Source organism: Bos javanicus, chromosome 1 (genome assembly GCF_032452875.1).
Source record: "Bos javanicus breed banteng chromosome 1, ARS-OSU_banteng_1.0, whole genome shotgun sequence".
In the NCBI taxonomy this organism is placed as follows: Eukaryota; Metazoa; Chordata; class Mammalia; order Artiodactyla; family Bovidae; genus Bos; species Bos javanicus.
Window position 1 is genome coordinate 57,018,097 of NC_083868.1, and position 20,004 is coordinate 57,038,100.

The 20,004-nt window shown below is 38.3% G+C and overlaps 1 protein-coding gene across 1 annotated transcript; it reads left to right on the top strand.

Moving 5' to 3' along the window:
- Positions 1-6,731: 6,731 nt before the first annotated feature.
- Positions 6,732-19,726, top strand: ABHD10 (abhydrolase domain containing 10, depalmitoylase). Its single transcript, XM_061391074.1, has 5 exons — positions 6,732-6,910; positions 9,383-9,566; positions 13,310-13,421; positions 13,825-13,962; positions 19,051-19,726. The coding sequence occupies exons 1-5, from the start codon at positions 6,769-6,771 to the stop codon at positions 19,393-19,395; spliced, it is 921 nt and encodes a 306-aa protein (XP_061247058.1). The 5' UTR covers positions 6,732-6,768; the 3' UTR covers positions 19,396-19,726.
- Positions 19,727-20,004: the final 278 nt, after the last annotated feature.

A 20,004-nucleotide genomic window follows, 5' to 3' on the forward strand; every position in this document is an offset into this window, starting at 1 on the left:
GTCTGGTATTCCCATCTCTTTCAGAATTTTCCACAATTTATTGTGATCCACACAGTCAAAGGCTTTGGCATGGTCAATAAAGCAGAAATAGATGTTTTTCTGGAACTCTCTTGCTTTTTCCATGATCCAGCGGATGTTGGCAATTTGATCTCTGGTTCCTCTGCCTTTTCTAAAACCAGCTTGAACATTAGGAAGTTCACGGTTCACATATTGCTGAAGCCTGGCTTGGAGAATTTTGAGCATTACTTTACTAGCATGTGAGATGAGTGCAATTGTGCGGTAGTTTGAGCATTCTTTGGCATTGCCTTTCTTTGGGATTGGAATGAAAACTGAGCTTTCCAGTCCTGTGGCCACTGCTGAGTTTTACAAATGTGCTGGCATATTGAGTGCAGCACTTTCACAGCATCATCTTTCAGGATTTGAAATAGCTCAGCTGGAATTCCACCACCTCCACTAGCTTTGTTTGTAGTGATGCTTCCTAAAGCCCACTTGACTTCACATTCCAGGATGTCTGGCTGTAGGTGAGTGATCACACCATTGTGGTTCTCTGGGTCATGAAGATCTTTTTGTGTAGTTCTTCTGTGTATTCTTGCCACCTCTTCTTAATATCTTCTGCTTCTGTTAGGTCCATACCATTTCTGTCCTTTATCGAGCCCATCTTTGCATGAAATGTTCCTTTGGTATCTCTGATTTTCTTGAAGAGATCCCTAGTCTTTCCCATTCTGTTGTTTTCCTTTATTTCTTTGCATTGATCGCTGAAGAAGGCTTTCTTTTCTCTTCTTGCTTTTCTTTGGAACTCTGCATTCAGATGTTTGTATCTTTCCTTTGCTCCTTTGCTTTTCCCTTCTCTTCTTTTCACAGCTATTTGTAAGGCCTCCCCAGACAACCATTTTGCTTTTTTGCATTTCTTTTCCATGGGGATGGTCTTGACCCCTGTCTCCTGTACAATGTCACGAACCTCCGTCCATAGTTCATCAGGCACACTCTATCTATCACATCTAGTCCCTTAAATCTATTTCTCACTTCCACTGTATAATCATAAGGGATTTGATTTAGGTCATACCTGAATGGTCTAGTGGTTTTCCCTACTTTCTTCAATGTAAGTCTGAATTTGGCAATAAGGAGTTCATGATCTGAGCCACAGTCAGCTCCTGGTCTTGTTTTTGCTGACTGTATAGAGCTTTTCCATCTTCAGCTGCAAAGAATATAATCAATCTGATTTCGGTGTTGACCATCTAGTGATGTCCATGTATAGAGTCTTCTCTTGTGTTGTTGGAAGACGGTGTTACATCCTTATAAACCATTATTGTTTTCTATAGGATGGTCACAAATTGGGGCCATTGGGTCAAAGAGCATTGACAATGATGTAAATTTTGAATTGTCATAGGTGATATTACTTGACAAAAGAGTTTAGCGGTTTACTTTCTCACCATCCATACACGAATGCCAGCTTGCCAATAATTGTTCATTTTAACTTCTGCCAACATGATGGGTAGGAAAAATGGCATGCTAATTTTTAACATTTAATTCATGTTATTATTTCACGTTTTTCAATTAGTGAGCTTGATCATCGTGTTTACATATGTGAACTGCCTATCACAAATATTGGCCAATTTTATTAGAATTACGTATTTTTTCTACCAATTTCTGGGAGCAGCTTGCTAAGTCACTTCAGTCGTGTCCGACTCTGTGCGACCCCAGAGATGGCAGCCCACCAGGCTCCCCCGTCCCTGGGATTCTCCACGCAAGAACACTGGAGTGGGTTGCCATTTCCTTCTCCAATGCAGGAAAGTGAAAAGTGAAAGTGAAGTCGCTCAGTCGTGTCCGACTCTTAGCGATGCCATGGACTGCAGCCTACCAGGCTCCTCCGTCCATGGGATTTTCCAGGCAAGAGTACTGGAGTGGGGTGCCATTGCCTTCTCTGGGGAGCAAGCTAAACAGAAGTATTAACATTTTGTTATCCACTCAGAAAATCAATTTCGCTATACGTTTTTATTCTTCTTTATTCCAGGGGTTTCAAATCTTGCTTTAAAATTTTACTTTTATCTATACTATATTCTCCTAAAGTGTATTTAATCCTCTCGGTTTTATTCTTTCATTGAGACGGTTTAACTACTGGAATTTATCTTCGCACACAGTATGAGGGAGTGTGTGTTAGTCTCTCAGTCCTGTCCGACTCTTTGCGACCCCATGGACTGTAGCCCACCAGACTCCTCTGTTCATAGAATTCTCCAGGCAAGAATACTGGAGTGGGTTGCCATTTCCTTCTCCAGGGGATCTTTCCCACCCAGGGATCGAACCCGCATCTCCCACATTGGAAGCAGATTCTTTACCATCTGAGTCACCTGGGAAGTATGAGAGAGGGGTCTTAATAATTCAACGGTCTGACATACAAAGAGCTAGAACAAAAACAAATTGAAAAGAAGCAGTGAAAGTTCAGTTCCACTCCAGGCGTTTATACAAGCATGATTAAGGTTAGAATTTGGAAACATTCCCTGTACAAGTCAATGTATTGCAAGGTTGTTGCTGTACCATGAAAGACATTGGGATTCTTGGTCTCCAACGGAGAAAAATTCAATTCGGGGCCAGTGAAGAAGCTTGATTGCTCAGAGCTTTTGTGTAATAAAGTTTTATTAAAGTATAAAAGAGATAGAGAAAGCTTCTGATAGACGTCAGAAGGGGGCAGAAAGAGTGCCCCCTGCTAGTCTTTAGTTGGATATTATATAGCTACTCAGTTCAGTTCAGTCGCTCAGTCATGTCTGACTCTTTCAGTCTGCTAATTAGAGAAACAAGAGTCTGAAATGCAGTACTTGGATGCAATCTCAAAAATGATGGAATGATCTCTGCTCGTTTTCAAGGGAAACCATTCAATATCACAGTAATCCATGTCTATGTTCCAACCACTAATGCTTAAGAAGCTGAAGTTGAACAGTTCTATGAAGACCTACAAGACCTAGAACTAACACCCCCAAAAGATGTCCTTTTCATTATAGGAGACTGGAATGCAAAAGTAAGAAGTCAAGAGTAACAGACAAATTTGGCCTGGAGTTGGAAAAGACTCTGATGCTGCAAGGGATTGGGGGCAGGAGGAAAAGGGGATGACAGAGGATGAGATGGCTGGATGGCATCACCAACTCGATGGACATGGGTTTGGGTGAACTCCAGGAGTTTGTGATGGACAGGGAGGCCTGGCGTGCTGCAATCCATGGGGTCGCAAAGCGTCGGACACGACTGAGCGACTGAACTGAACTGAATTGACTGAACAGGCAAATCTGGCCTTGGAGTACAGAATGAAGCAGTGCAAAGGCTAAGAGAATTTTCCCAAGATAATGCACTGGTATTAGCAAACATCCTCTTCCAACAACACAAGAGAAGACTCTACACATGGACATCACCAGATGGTCAATAACAAAATCAGATCGATTATATCCTTTGCAGCCAAAGATGGAGAAGCTCTATACAGTCAGCAAAAACAAGACCAGGAGCTGACTGTGGCTCAGATCATGAACTCCTTATTGCCAAATTCCTTATACTGAAGAAAGTAGGGAAAACCACTAGACCATTCAGGTATGACCTAAATCAAATCCCTTATGATTATACAGTGGAAGTGAGAAATAGATTCAAGGGATTAGATCTGATAGGGTGCCTGAAGAACTATGGACAGAGGTTCGTGACATTGTACAGGAGGTAGGGATCAAGATCATCCCCCCCCCCCCAAAAGAAATGCAAAAAGGCAAAAGGTTTGTGTGAGGAGGGCTTACGAATAGCTGAGAAAAGAAGAGAAGCTAAAGGCAAAGGAACGATATACCCATTTGAATGCAGAGTTCCAAAGAATAGCAAGGAGAGATAAGAAAGCCTTCCTCAGGAATCAATGCAAAGAAATAGAGGAAAACAATAGAATGGGAAAGACTAGAGATCTCTATAAGAAAATTAGAGATACCAAGGGAACATTTCATGCAAAGATGAAATGCACAATAGAGGACAGAAATGGTATGGACCTAACAGAAGCAGAAGATATTAAGAAGAGGTGGCAAGAATACACAGAAGAACTATACAAAAAAGATCTTCATGACCTAGATAATCACGATGGTTTGATCACTCACCTAGAGCCAGACATCCTGGAATGTTAAGTCTGGTGTGCCTTAGGAAGTATCACTACGAACAAAGCTAGTGGAGGTGACGGAATTCCAGTTGAGCTATTTCAAATCCTAAAAGGTGATGCTGTGAAAGTGCTGCACTCAATATGCCAGCAAATTTGGAAAACTCAGCAGTGGCCACAGGACTGGAAAGGTCAGTTTTCATTCCAATCCCAAAGTAAGGCAATGCCAAAGAATGCTCAAACTACCACACAGTTGCATGCATCTCACACGCTAGTAATGCTCAAAATTCTCTAAGCCAGGATTCAACAGTACGTGAACCATGAACTTCCAGATGTTCAAGCTGGTTTTAGAAAAGGCAGAGGAACCAGAGATCAAACTGTCAACATTCCTTGGATCATCGAAAAAGCAAGAGAGTTCCAGAAAAACATCTATTTCTGCTTTATTGACTATGGCAAAGCCTTTGACTGTGTGGATCACAACAAACTGTGGAAAATTCTTTAAGATATGGGAATACCAGACCACCTAACCTGCCTCTTGAGAAATCTGTATGCAGGTCAGGAAACAACAGTTAGAAATGGACATGAAACAACAGACTGGTCCCAAATAAGAAAAGGAGTACATCAAGGCTGTATATTGTCACCCTGCTTATTTAACTTATATGCAGAGTACATCATTCAGCCTGGATGAAGCACAGGCTGGAATCAAGAGTGCCAGTAGATATATCAATAACCTCAGATATGCAGATAATACCACCCTTATGGCAGAAAATGAAGAAAAACTAAAGAGCCTCTTGATGAAAGTGAAAGAGGAGAGTGAAAAAGTTGGCTTAAAGCTCAACATTCAGAAAACTAAGATCATGGCACCTGGTCCCACCACTTCATGGCAAATAGATGGGGAAAGGATGGAAACAGTGACAGATTTTTTTTGGGGGGGGGGGGGGCTCCAAAATCACTGCAGATGGTGACTCAGCCATAAAATTAAAAGACGCTTGCTCCTGTGAAGAAAAATTATGACCAACCTAGACAGCAGAGACATTGCCAACAAAGGACCGTCTAGTCAAAGCTATGGTTTTTCTAGGAGTCATGTATGGATGTGAAAATTGGACTATAAAGAAAGCTGAGTGCCAAAGAATTGATGTTTTTGAACTGTGGTGTTGGAAAAGATTCTTGAAGAATCCCTTGGACTGCAAGGAGATCCATCCAGTCCATCCTAAAGGAAATCAGTCCTGAGTATTCATTGGAAGGAATGATGCTGAAGCTGAAACTCCAATAGTTTGACCACCTGATGTGACGAACTGACTCATAGGGGAAAAAAAAAAACCCTGATGATGGGAAAGACTGAAGGCGGGAGGAGAAGGGGACGACAGAGGATGAGATGGTTGGATGGCATCACCAACTCGATGGATATGAGTTTGAGTAAACTCTGGGAGTTTGTGATGGACAGGGAAGCCTGGCGTACTACAGTCCATGGGGTCACAAAGAGTCCGACCCAACTGAGTGACTGAGCTGAATTAGAGAAAGGAAATTCTCAAAATTCAGAGACTGGCACCAGGTCCCTCACCCACTACATGCATTTTGAGATAACATTAGTACAAGGAGAGTTGTTCCGGGTCATAAAATGATTGACGTGAATCTTGCAGAAAGGCTGGTTTCCAAGCAAATACAGTCTCATTAACATAGCTTAAGAGAATATTCACATGAGTAAAACATACAGGTTTGTCAAGTGCGTTCTGAGTCTTAGGTGGAATGGACTTGAAGACAGAGTCCAAATACATAGTTAATTAACATAGCTTAAGACAAACATTTCCATAAGAAAAACATTGATTAGCTCAAGGTTTGAGAAATGTTAAGTTCAGGTGGAACCAGGTGTCGTCATGGCAACACAGAATTTTAAAAGAAACCTCTTAAAATTTGTATAGAGAAGGCGAAAAAATATAACACTAGTGGTTTGTTTCTCCTGCCTCTTAAGAGGGAGATACATAATGTCTGACACTTGCACCCTCTTCCCTCCCTTTGGAGACCCCTGGCCTTCGGGCCTGTTAACCTACTCAGTATTAGGAGTGAGAACGACTTGCAACGCAGCAAGCTTAACACTTTATGTTTCAGTTCCCTCGTGTCTCGGGATGACCAGATGTTTGTTTTCCTGTCTAGGAATGTTGCATGCGGTTCCTCTCCTTGCTTCCAGTTCTGGAGTATCCACTGATCTAGAAAGCAGGCTACCAAGTATGCTCAAAACATCCCAAACTGTCATAGGCCAAACGGGAACTGACTCCTTGGAAAAGACCCTGATGCTGGGAAACATTCAAGGCACGAGAAGGGGACAACAGAGGATGAGATGGCTGGATGGCATCACCAACTCGATGGACATGAATTTGAGCTAGCTCTGGGAGTTGGTGATGGTCAGTAGAGCCTGGCATGCTCCATGGGGTCGCAAAGAGTCGGAGACAACTGAGTGACTTAACTGAACTGAAACCTCCCCACAGCATATAGCCCAGCAGAAAAACGCTGTAAGAGCGACGACACTCTGCGCATGTGCGCTCTCTGGGGATGGAAACTCTGGCCAGGGCTGTTTATTTGCTGCTTCCAGCCAGCGGCGCATGCGCACCTTGGTTTCTGGGCGCAGTGCGCATCTCAGTAGGCGGGCGCAGGGCGCAGGGGCTGCTGGGAAGATGGCGGGGGTGGGCCTGGCGGCCGTGGCCGCTTGGGTACCTTGTCGCAGGTGGGGCTTGGCGGCAGTCACTTTCGGCTTCCACCATGGTCTCAGCACGTTACTTGCACGGAAGACCGAGCGGGCGCCACAGTGGCTCCGAGGTCAGTGTCCGAAAGACTGGAGTAAGATGCGTTCTTTCGAACATAGCGGATTTCGGCGGTTCCTGTCCCTTGCGTTTTTGGCGCTCCGTTCAGAAATCCTTTTTCCAGGTTCTCAGTACCCCAGTTCTTTTTAACAATTCTGATGAAGGTAGTGAGAGAGCTCTGCCAGGCCCCGGGGTATCCTGACAGCTCGGGCAGTGGTTGGCTTTATGCTCTGTAGTTCAAGGATTCTCTCTGCCCACCTCCCCTGTGTTAAGCGCCCAAGACTAGGAAAACTTCAGATGTGCATTTAATGTGTTTGATTATTAATTGCTTTTATCTTTTCTGTGCACGTTCCAAGAGGTTTACAGATCGTGACTGTTAGTTGCTTAGACCTGCTCTCTCTTGAGCGATTTTACAGGAAGGTTTTACCTGTTCTTTGTAAAAGTGTAAACTTTTCCTTTTTTTGGTTGTTTTGGGTCTTCCCGCCCTAACCTGGCCGCCAGGATTCCAGCCCAGAAAAAACCATAGCCATTACTCTACAAAGGAAGTTAGAATTTGGACAAAAATTAAAGCCCCTGAATATTTCTTTGTGCTTGATTGTTCTCCGTCTCATCTCCACTCCCCCATATATATAGCCTGCCTTCCTGAATTATGTCTTTTTATTTTGAGGTTCATACCCTTGCCCCCAGCTGTCAGATGCATGGTGCTTGAAATGGGGACTGTCTTTGTAAATACCCTTTGTTTTGAGTTAAAATTTTTAAGTATATAGTCAATTTAATTGTTCACAACCAAAAGGCTGTTATATATGTCCCTCTAGCAAAGTATAGTATGTCATTTCAGTAACTATAATTCTCTTTCACTGTTTAGTAGTTTCACTGAAGATATATGCCTCAGATTTTGAGCTAGTTCTTATAGTACAAAGGTCATTTATGGATATTATGTTAAGACCATTTATAACTCATCAAGATTAAATAAATTGTGATGGTCTCATGGAAAATTTCCCATGGGAAAGTAATATGGAAAAGAGGATAAGGAGTTTTTGAGTGCTAAAGAAATGGGTAAAGAACATTTTTGCTGCTACAATCTGTCGGTCTACATAACTGGCTCCTGTTTACCTTGTTTTTCACTAAAAGTTTTAAATTTGGCATATTTCACTATGCGTTGAAACTCTGAAGCAAGCCTACGTGTAAAAGGGATAGCTTTAACGCCTTCAGTTCAGTGTTTAAAAAATCAACTTCTCACATCCAAAATGAGGAAAACTTTATTAGCTCATATGGAAGAAACTGTGAAGTTTTAATTATCCACAATAGATAAAGGTTTCAAGGAATAAAAAAGAGATTTCATTATTCCAGAAAAAGACTGTTAAGGGAATACACAAATCTGATTTCTCTGGAGGGAGAAAATGGGATTATAAATGACTTTTTGTTTTTAAACATCGTTCTACATTTTTTAAGAGCAAGTATTGACTTTATGGCTTCCCAGGTGGTCACAGTGTAAAGAATCCGCCTGCCCATTCAGGAGATGCAAGAGATGGGTTCAGTCCTTGGGTAAGGAAGATCCCCTGGAGGAGGAAATGGCAACCCACTCCAGTATTCTTGGTGGAAAATTCCATGGCCAGAGGAACCTGGTGGGCTACAATTCATGGGGTTGCAGAGAGTCGGAGGTCACTGAGCACAAGCACCCGTTGACCTTACTGTCGGGTGGGGAAAGAACTTGAAAGATAGTGGACTGGAATAACATTATAAGGGTTGCGCATTGTGCCTTTTTACTTGCATTCAGATTTGTGTTCACCTTTCAAGAAAGCCAAACCAACAAATAAAACACAGTGATTGGGAGTCCTATGAGAAATCTTTTTCCAAAAATGGTATTTACATTTATTCAAGGTTATTTGTAAAGAAACTGTTCACAAACCCACCTCAGCAGATAGAGAATCATGATTGACTATTACCATGACCCAAGACTTTATGGGTGGAGGAAGAATAAGTAATAAGAGGGGCCAGCACCTCTATCTTTGATTCAGTTTCCCAACATCAGACCAAACTTCTCTCCCTCCCCACCAAAAAGTAGAGGATGTGAAACCCCTCAGACATTAAAAAAAAATTTCAAAGAAGACTAACATCTCCCAAGAAAAGGCTTAAAACTAGTGTAGGTAAATATGAATGTTGATTGATACTGTTTGGGACAGATGATATAACAGCAACAGGAAAACATTTTGACAAGTCACTCTGTCTTTAGTGGCCTTAAAATTTCCTTGTTATGTATTTTGAAAGAATCATGATTGAACCTTGCTCAGAGAAGATCAATTGTGACATGATTTTTAAAGATAGGCACGGACTTGTGACTTTAATACTTCATGTCTCTATTTTTTTTCTATGAAATGGAAATAGTATTTGCTATCAATTTGATGAGTTAAGAAAGTTAAGATTGAAAATATGTATGGTTTTCCAAAAACTGTATTTGCAAACTTTATGTTTTGTGTGCTTTGTTTAGCTTGCAGACACAAGACATCAATCTCTTTCCTTAGTCGACCAGACCTCCCAAACCTGGCTTATAAAAGGCTAAAAGGCAAAAGTCCAGGAATTATCTTCATCCCTGGCTATATTTCTAATATGAATGGTACAAAAGCATTGGCGATTGAGGAGTTTTGCAAATCTCTAGGTCACGCCTATATAAGGTAGGAATAACACATTTCAAAGAAAATATTACTACTATTTACCTTGGCAGTCAAGAATTACTTCTGCTCTAACCAACTGAAATATATGCCAGCATTTTTATAGATTAGTTTATTTTATTGGTCTGTAAACTTTAATCTTGTGATTTAGGGTTCATGTAAAATGCAATCTTTAATAGTTTTTGGGTTTTTTTTTTTAATTTTTAACTGGAAGATAATTGCTTTACAATAAAATGTTGGTTTCTGCCATATATCAACATGAATCAACCATAGGTATAAGTATGTCCCCTCCCTTGTGAACCTCCCTCCCATCTGGTCTTCGTGCCACGCTGATGATGCTGGCAGACAGGGAAACTAGTGGTAACTTAAGCTCTTTAGAAACAACATTCTAACATGACAGCAAACCAGTATACTAGCTGGCTTTCTTGTCATCTCTTATGGTGTGGTTTTCCTTTGAGGACTTGAGGACCACTGTTATTTAACCACTGTTTATTTCATTACTTTCAAAATATGTAGTTTAAAATAGCATCTGTGTTTAAAAGTACTGTAAAATTAATATTGTGTAATTCACATTTTCACTGAATTTCCTCTTTCCTCTCACTTCTGTAGCCTGAATATGTTTTTATAAGCATAAATAAGGGTATGTGTTGTTTACTACTTGATTTTACAATTCTTAATATTTCATACTGATAATTATTTTACTAAAATAATGTTTCACTGTTATTAGGGTTGTTTACTTAGAGCAGTCATTTATTTAGTGCCTGATTTGCCAGAAGAGATAGTATGGGTTAGTAAAAAGAGCACTGGCCTGAAATTCAAGAAACATGGACTCTAGAATTAATGCTAACATTAGCTGTGACAAGATGAGTCAGTTAATAAATGCTGGACCTGTTTCCTTCATCATAAAAAGGAGGAGATGGGATGAAAGATAATTTCTGAATTCATTTCTAGCACTAGCAACCTAAAAATCTATTTATGTAGTTTTAGAAGAGTTTCACTATCATTCACTCAATAGGTCTAGAAAATACAACTTTCGGAAATAAAATAAGTAATTAGAAATAAAAATAAAAAACTTTTACTACTTAAAAATAACTTTTATCTACTCAGTATATTAGCAGAAATTATGCCAATTATATGAATTTAGTCTTACTCCTTTTATCAAGTTAACTGAATTATTTCATTTTCATGCTCAGAACTCTTAAAAATGTTCCAAATTGACTGTTATCCTTAAGACTGGAGTATTTTTTTACAAGTAGACCTTCTAACCCTACAATGGTGCTGTAAAATATACAAAGAGTTTTAAAATATGGTCATTGCCTGTAAGGATCTTTTAATCAGGGTGGAGGAATGCAAGATAAAATACATATGGGAAATTAGGCAGAAATATTCATCAAAATTTGATTATGTCAAAGAGCATGCTACTTAACTGTATATATTGAGAGAAAAATAGTGGTTGAAGTGGATAGAAAAAACTCTAAGGGAACACTGAGAAATAGTTAGGATGTAGGTAAGAAGGAAGAGAAGTCCAAGGAGGACTATCTTGAGCAAGACATGATGATATCAGAAAAATTGCCATCATTCTCCTTTGTCCCCAAAAGAATTTAACTCAAGAAATCCTCATTTTATCAGTTCCTAATTTAAATTGAGACTGTAAGAGCTATAGCCAGTTCCTGTCTGCCTATAAGATGTATGAGGGAGTTTTCTGCATTTTAGATGCATATGAAATAAATTTTCTTTTTAAGGGTATATTTAGTAATCATGATGAAAATACAGTGTATATAGACAATTATATGAATTTAGTCTTATTCCTTTTATCCAAAGGAATATGTGGTACTATATTAAAATGTAACCTAAATGTATATTTATACACCTTTATACAGTATAGCCATTCATTACAATTTTTTATTTGATCAGGCTCCTTTTTATATGCTTTTATCAAACTTCATTGCTATCTAATCACTATTAGCAATTAATTGCCCTTTAACTTGTTTTAAGGGATTCCCAGGTGGCACTAGTGGTAAAGAACCCGCCTGCCAATGTAGTACATAAAGATTGGAAAAGAGATTTTATCTTCTATTTATACTCCCAGTTTCTCAGTTTACTTTCTTGTGATTCTGTCTGTAAAACTTAAATCTTGAATGAAGAAATGGTTAGTTTTGTATAGTATACAAGAACAGTACTTATGGTTTGGTGAAAATGGTTTCTTAATATCCTGCCACCATCCAGGATATTAAGATTGAGTCAGAGCTCAGGAATATGACACATGGCTTTAGGACTCATCTTCTCTCATGATTTCTAATAAAATTTAAAATTTTAGATTTGGGAAATTTAAAATGTATTTAGACTTGAGAATATTGAGGCTGCTAGGACAGAATTGCCTTACTGTGATTAAAAGTTGTAAATTGCCAAATCTTTGTCACTTGGTTAGGGTTCAGCAAGAATGAACTGTATTTTTTATTTGTTACCCATTACTATCACTGAATGCTTGTATTTACCTTTTTGAAGGCCCTGTACATGTGTTTTAGAGAAGGGCATGGCAACCCACCCCAATGTTCTTGCCTAGAGAATCCCCATGGACAGAGAATCCTGGAGGGCTACAGTCCACAGGGTCACAAAGAGTTGGACACAACTGACATGTGTTTTGCATCTTTACCATATACTTGGAGGGCCCCTGTAAACAATATAGCAAGTAGAGACATCTTTACCCACAGAGGAAGATAAAGGAGAATTGGGTTTTTCTCCCCTGTTCTCCCTGGTCTGTCTCCTATATATATCCTTTGGATTTGAGAAGAAATAATAACTGTAACTTAGACTTCAGCTTCTGCCTTGTTATCCTATTTCCCAAGAATCCAAAACCACATCACTTCATACTTAAAATTTTAATTTCTTCCTCTACTTTTAAATCTCTTATCTCTAAGAAATTATGTTACACCATTCTACTGTTCCTACATACCATTCTAGTGTGGGAGACAGGCCACAAACCAGTAATCCAATGGACACATATTGTCAGGTAGCAGTGTTTGCTGTAAAGAGAATAAAACAGAGTAAGGAATTGGAGAATGATGAAAGAGGCACAGCTTTAGGTTGAACGGTCAGAGAATGCTTCTGGAGATGTAACACTGGAACCCGACTGAAGTGAGGGAGCAGTCTGAGTGAATGTCTCAGGTAGAGTCGTCCACAGGGAAGGAGAAGCTGATGTAAAACCCTTGAGTCAGGAATGTGGATGGTGTATTCCATTAACTTGAAAAAGAAAAATGAGGATACAGTTGGGAGGGAGAGAGAAATGGAAGAATGAGATCAGAGAGGTAGTTAGGGGCTAGAAGATGGTAAGGACTTTGGATTTTACTTAAAGATTATACAAAACCTTTGAAGGGTATGTGCAGGACATGATCTTTTTTTGTTTTTGTTTTTTTGTTTTTGTTTTTTTTAAAGGATCACTGACTACTGAGTGGGGAATAGACTGTGAGGGTGAAAAATGAAAATGGAGATTTACTAGGAGACTCTTGCATTAGTTCAGTCGAGAGAGAATAGTGACTTGGACCAGGCTGGCACAGTGGAGGAGGTGAGAAAGTGAGTGACTGTGGGAGGTATTTGGAGGTTAAGCCAATAAGATTTGCTGCAATACATACTGACTTCACTTTTATTTTAATAGAGTTGAGGCATTGTTATTAATGTGCTATCTTCCTTAGAAATTAGGGAAGCAAATACTAGATATCTAGATACAAATATGTTTTCTCTTTCTCCAGGTTTGATTACTCAGGAGTTGGAAATTCAGATGGTAACTTGGAAGAATGCACAGTGGGAAAGTGGAGAAAAGATGTTCTTTCTATAATTGATGACTTGGCTGAAGGACCACAGGTGACTGTTTTTGTTAAATATCATGATAATTGTTGTGGACTATAACCTCATGGTATTGGAGCTATTTCATTAGATGCAAATATTTAATATTTTAAATGTCTAACAATCAATTTTTATATTTTAATGTCAAATCAATCAGTTCTTTCATTTTCACTTTCTCCTAAAACGTAAGTAGCATTTTACTTTTCGTTTTACAAATTTTATTTGTCTAATTTACTCTCTATTATAGACCTGATACTTTAACAAAAAGTAATCAGTCTTAATTTTACTTTGTGCCAAATATTAAAAGTCTGGGAGCCAGTGGATATAAAGGCAGAAAATACATATGTTCTATGAAATTAGTCCCTCCCTTACCAAAAAGAAAAAGAAATTCCTCTTCAAAACAACGTGCTTTTGTTTTTAGATACTGGTTGGATCCAGCCTCGGTGGGTGGCTTATGTTTCATGCTGCAATCGCACGGCCACAAAAGGTTGTTGCTCTGGTTGGCGTAGCGACAGCTGTAGATGGCCTGGTGACACAATTTAATCAGCTTCCTATTGAGGTAAGTCCCAGGCAACCTCCATGTATCCCTCCTGTTGTTCTTCTGCTCCCTCTTTCTCTGAATTTTATGCGTGTGTCATCTGTCCTTTGCTGGCTCTATCTTTTGTCTTAACTGACTTTTTGTTTACCATTTCTTTTTTTTCATTTAACTATTTGAGTGAGTGAGAGTCACTCAGTCGTGTCCAACTCTTTGCGACCCCATGGACTATACAGTCCATGGAATTCTCCAGGTCAAAATACCGGAGTGGGTAGCTGGTCCCTTCTCCAGGAGATCTTCCCAACCCAGGGACTGAACCCAGGTCTCCCGCGTTGCAGGCAGATTCTTTACCAGTTGAGCCACCAGGGAAGCCCCTTTTAACTATTTGGTCTCCTGTTTACGATTTTCTATTTTTTCACAGTCCCTTCAAATCATCGCATCACATAAATGAAATCATACTTTAAACTTTTGTTTTAGCAACATGCTATTAACCACGTTTATTTATTTGGATCATACGTTGTGACCTCTTTGTGCACCTCTTAGTCTTATTTTGTGGCCTATGGGTAATATTATTAATATCTATTCTATAACCATGTTAAACCAGCTAATCAGTTATGAAAGTTTAAGCCTTAAAGCCTCAGATTCTTTCTTAGCAGAGCTCTCCAAGCACACGCTGTCCGTCACACACAGGAGATAAGATTTGCCATTCCTGGCTTAGACACTAACTTGGCATTCTTTTTCTACTTCTAATTTTCACCTTTAAAAAAAAAAAAGGTGCTTTTAATCAGTAGCATGTTCTTCCGCAAATCATGATAGAAATAAGGTTTCTGAGATGACTGGAAAGGTAATTGGTTTATTATACTTTGCTCTTGAATGTATGTTTAAGCACTTTTGTTGTCTGCAAGGATAAAAAAAGTGGTGGGTAATAGCTGTTTCTTTATGTGTGTGTTATTTTTTTGTTTGGAAATCAGTTGAGTTCTCCTTGGGCATATTTTCCCTTGGGATCTAAATTTCATCTATGGGACTAATCCTAGCAGAAAGAAACAGTCTGGAGCCATGGTTCAAAACGTGTAGTCCCTAGGCCAGCAGTAACAGCATCACCTGAGAACTTGTATTAATAGAAATGTGTATTCTTGAACTTCACCAGACCCACTGAATCAGAAACTGGGAGTATGGCCCAGTCGTTTTAACAAGGCCCCAGGTGAAGTTTGAGAACCACTGCTGTAGAGAGCAGGGAATAAGGAGGAGGAAGAAAAGAAAAAGAAGGAAAAAGCATATTTAGTGTTGAAGAGTAGAATATCATTGACTTTTGCCTCAAGTTCTGCATTGAATTCAGTGCCATATACTATCTGTTCTAAGTTTATTCTTAGTTCACATTGTTCTTCCCAGCTCCGTAAGAAATGACATTGTCTGCAAAGTCAGGTTCTTCATATGATTTCTGGTCAGGGCTAAAATTACGAAGCTGATCATCTTTGCACTTACCTATTTCTGAGATTTTTTTTTTTTTTTACTTTCTTGTTTCTCATACATAGATGCTTAATGTCCTCATGCTGCTAAATTTTCCTGCCATTGTATCCTCTGCGTCTAAACCTTGAACCCCTTACTCTGCTTCTCATGGTGGGAAATTATTTCAAGAAGATGGCCTATTGGAAAGGTGTTGATTACACAGTTTTGGGGGGTTATTGGGAAATGACAAGATCTATGTACATTTCTCTTTATGTGTGTACATCAATCACTCAGAGGGAAGATATGATAGATAGCCCGTGATTGAGAAGATTTATGTCCTGCAAATCAGGGTATTTCTTTGCTAATCCTAAATCATACCAGCGAAGAATTCTTAAAATGTTGAGACCTTTAAACTTAAAAACATGCGTAAGGAAGGGCCCAGACACTAGGATCTCTCCCTCTTCTCCACAGAAACAGCTAGTGCTCAGTGTCAAGGGAATAGACCCAGAGGTTTTTACTGTCTTCTTTAGTCCTGGAAATGTTAAGACCCAGCATTATTCATTGTTTGTGTGGGAATTTGATTTACCTCTAACTCTAATCATTGTCTCCTTCTGCGGATACTGCAGTTCAGTTCAGTCACTCAGTCTTGTCCGACTCTTTGTGACCCCATGGACTGCAGCACACCAGGCTTCCCTGTCCATCACAAACTCCCAGAGCTTACTGAAACTCATGTCCATCGAGTCAGTGATGCCATCCAACCATCTCATCCTCTGTCATCCTCTTCTCTTCCCGCCTTCAGTCTTCAAAGCATCAGGGTCTTTTCCAGTGAGTCAGTTCTTTGCATCAGGTGGCCAAAGTATTGGAGTTTCAGCTTCAGCATCAGTCCTTCCAATGAATATTCAGGACTGATTTCCTTTAGAATGGACTGGTTGGATCTCCTTGCAGTCCAAGGGATTCAAGAGTCTTCTCTAACACCACAGTTCAAAAACGTCAATTCTTTAGTGCTCAGCTTTCTTTATAGTCCATCTCTCACATCCATACATGACTACTGGAAAAACCATAGCTTTGACTAGATGAACCTTTGTTGGTAAAGTAATATCTCTGCTTTTTAATATGCTGTCTACGTTGGTCATAGCTTTTCTTCCAAGGAGCAAGTATCTTTTAATTTCATGACTGCAGTCACCATGTGCAGTGATTTTGGAGCCCCCCAAGATAGTCTGTCACTGTTTCCATTGTTTCCCATCTGTTTGCCATGAAGTGATGGGACCAGATGCCATGATCTTAGTTTTCTGAATGTTGAGTTTTAAGTCAACTTTTTCACTCTCCTCTTTCACTTTAATCAAGAGGCTCTTTAGTTCTTCACTTTCTACCATAAAGGCAGTGTCATCTGCATATCTGAGGTTATTGATATTTCTCCTGGCAATCTTGATTCCAGCCTGTGCCTCATCCAGCCTGACATTTTGCATGATGTACTCTGCATGTAAGTTAAATAAGCAAGGTGACAGTATACAGCCTTGAAGTACTCCTTTCCTGATTTGGAACCAGTCTGTTTTTCCATGTCCCGTTTAACTGTTTCTTCTTGACCTGCATACAGATTTCTCTGTGGACACTAGAGGGCATCAGACAGGATGCACAGTTGTTGGAATCCAAGTTTCACAGACACATTGCCTTCCTAGTTTCTTTTGGTGTAAGAATTATGAATATTGTACCTTTTCTTTGAATAAAGCTGTTTTTAGTATTCCTGTAGTTTTTGTTTTTGAGGCTTTGGGACATAAAAGACTTTGTAAAGTTAAGTCTGTTCTTCAAATGAACAATATTCGTTCACCTCAATAGCAGATAACAGAGCTAGTTGGGAAGCAGCAATGCTTAAAATGCAATTATTATTATGTGTTGGTAATTAGCATAGTTGACCCTCTCTAATAATCAATGGAACTTAGTTCTAACTACTGAAATTACAAATTCAGGAACAGTCATAAGTAGTGTGAGGACAACTGAATATCATTTTTTTGCTTTAAATACTTGGTTCATATGTTGCTTTAATGCAGAGCACCCCATGATATTAATATACGTTATAATTTTTTACTCTATTTTAAATCATTTGGCTATAGATATTTAGAAGTCTAGCTTTCAGATATACAGCTTTTTCACTGAAATGTTTTTGGAATTTTATAAAATACATTAGAATACCTAAATACATATAGATAATATCATATATATTTTACTGTTTAAATTCTTTTTTGCCTCTGAATTTGTAATAAGTGAATAGTTTTAAATGTGGAAATACAGTATTTTTATTGAAAATTTAAATACAGATTTTTTAAATACATTGTATGTAGCTTTTCTTTCCTTGTATTTTTCTTTATTTTTGATAAGCCATCCACCTGTTTTTTTCTAGACAGAAATTCCCTTCATATTATGTGGTTGCAAGAGGCTTAAAGCTATTTACGTCTTGATTTACTAATTCAAGCTGTGATAATCTTTCCAAAGAATTTATTATATACATATAACCCTTTATGTTCAAAGATGTTCCTAGAAGTACTCAGCAATATGGAAATGGTTGAATTAATTATCTTGTATGCATTCTGGTAGACAGTTATCCAGTCTTTAAAAACTTTTAATCTAATCTTTTAAAACCCAGAAATATATATATATTAAATAAATAGGCACTGAAAACTATATATAAATTGTAATAGCTAAGTGTTTTACATATGGTATATCTAAAACCTAGCACATATAGAAATACTAGAAGGAGAGAAGCCAGAATATTAATGGTTGGTTGTTATATCCATGAGATAGGGCTATTGGTAATTTATTTCTTCTTATGCTTTTTATATTTTCCATGTTTTCAATAATGAATATATGTTACTTTAAGTAGAAAAAACGTTTAAGACAAATTATGGTCTCAAAAATAGAGATTCTTCAAGAATCAAAGAATACCCAGCATTTTATTTTAAAGGTAGAACTGATACCATTGCTCAGTTTTCAGGAGATATTTGCAAGAATTCTTTGTCATCCAGAACAACAGACAGTTTTCTTCTCATTCCATAGAACTCTGAAAGGCAAAAACTATTTTTTTTTACATTCAGCCTAAAATTGGGCGTGTATTGTTGCCCCAGAATAACCAGTCTTATTTTTCATTTTTAGCAGTATACTCCATTCTTTTCCCTTTCCCCCATCTCACCCCATTTTAGTAACTTCCACTAATGGCACTTTTAGTTTCATGATTTTTAAATCTAAACAGTTTTTATTCCTAAGATTTGATTTGATGTAATATGAATGCTACCTGTACTGATTCTAAGAAATTATTGTATTTTTCTCCTAATTTTCCCTTTGAACTGGGATGAAACAACGCCTGATTTAAGATGTTATATAATATAGTTAGTTAAATCTAAGTTTGAATCCTATCCACAGCAGTTACTGCCTTTCAACTTTAAAGCTGTGTACTCTAATATCTTCTTTTGTAAAATTGAAATAATAACAAAATTATTATCAGGATCCTGTGAGATACTATGTGGAAAATACTGGTATTTAATTATTGATAATTATCATTGTTATGTTTTTGTTATCTCTTTGCCTCTTCTTCAAAGACCACTTTCCTTAGATTGTTTAAGACTATTGCATGTATTGATGTTGCATAAATACTTTTATTTTCATTTGTTCCAACAGACAAAAAAGGAAATAGAGATGAAAGGTGTGTGGCCCATGCCATCAAAATACAGTGAAGAAGGAGTTTATCGAATTCAGTACAGTGTCATTAAAGAAGCTGAGCACCACTGCTTGTTACATAGTCCTATTCCTGTGAAGTGTCCCATAAGATTGCTCCACGGCATGAAGGATGATATTGTACCGTGGCACACGTCTGTGCAGGTCGCTGACCGAGTAGTTAGCACAGATGTAGATGTCATCCTCCGAAAGAATAGTGATCACCGAATGAAGGAAAAAGCAGACATTCAACTTCTGGTTTACACTATTGATGACTTAATTGATAAGCTTTCAACCATAGTTCACTAGAATCACAACTTTAGTTGGTATGCAAAGTAATGGATCCAGAAGATGGAAGAGAGTAACAGATGAAAGACCTTGATTAGAAGGTTTTTCCTCTTCTCTCTACTTTGTAAATATCATGTGAGTATTTATCTAATGATGTATTTTCACAAGTGATACAAATTGTGAAGAAAGTGCCAGCTGCTGTTTGAAAAATGTTCTCCCTCCTCAATCCCTGATTTTTTTTCATTAAAATATTTCCTATTTTTTTATTCAAGAAATGTTTACCTTCTGAATGCTTATGTTAACTATGCCACCTCTTACTTAGATTTGCTAATAAAGCTTAATTTGTTTTTTATTTGGTATCATTGTATATGAAGATTTGTAAAATTATCTCTGATTTTAAAATGCAGTTCACAAAATACAGGAACACATTTATTGAAATCTGAAATGACTAGAGAAATGTATGAAGCATAATAAAGTTCATGTCTTTTGCATGTTATATTTGAACTTAAAATCAAGGTTATTCTTTTTTAAGGGCTCAAAACTTTATAGATATATAAAGGATATGTATCATTTTAAACTTTTGGCTAATATGTCATATAGTTAAGTGGGGGGATTTCATCTTTAAGCAAT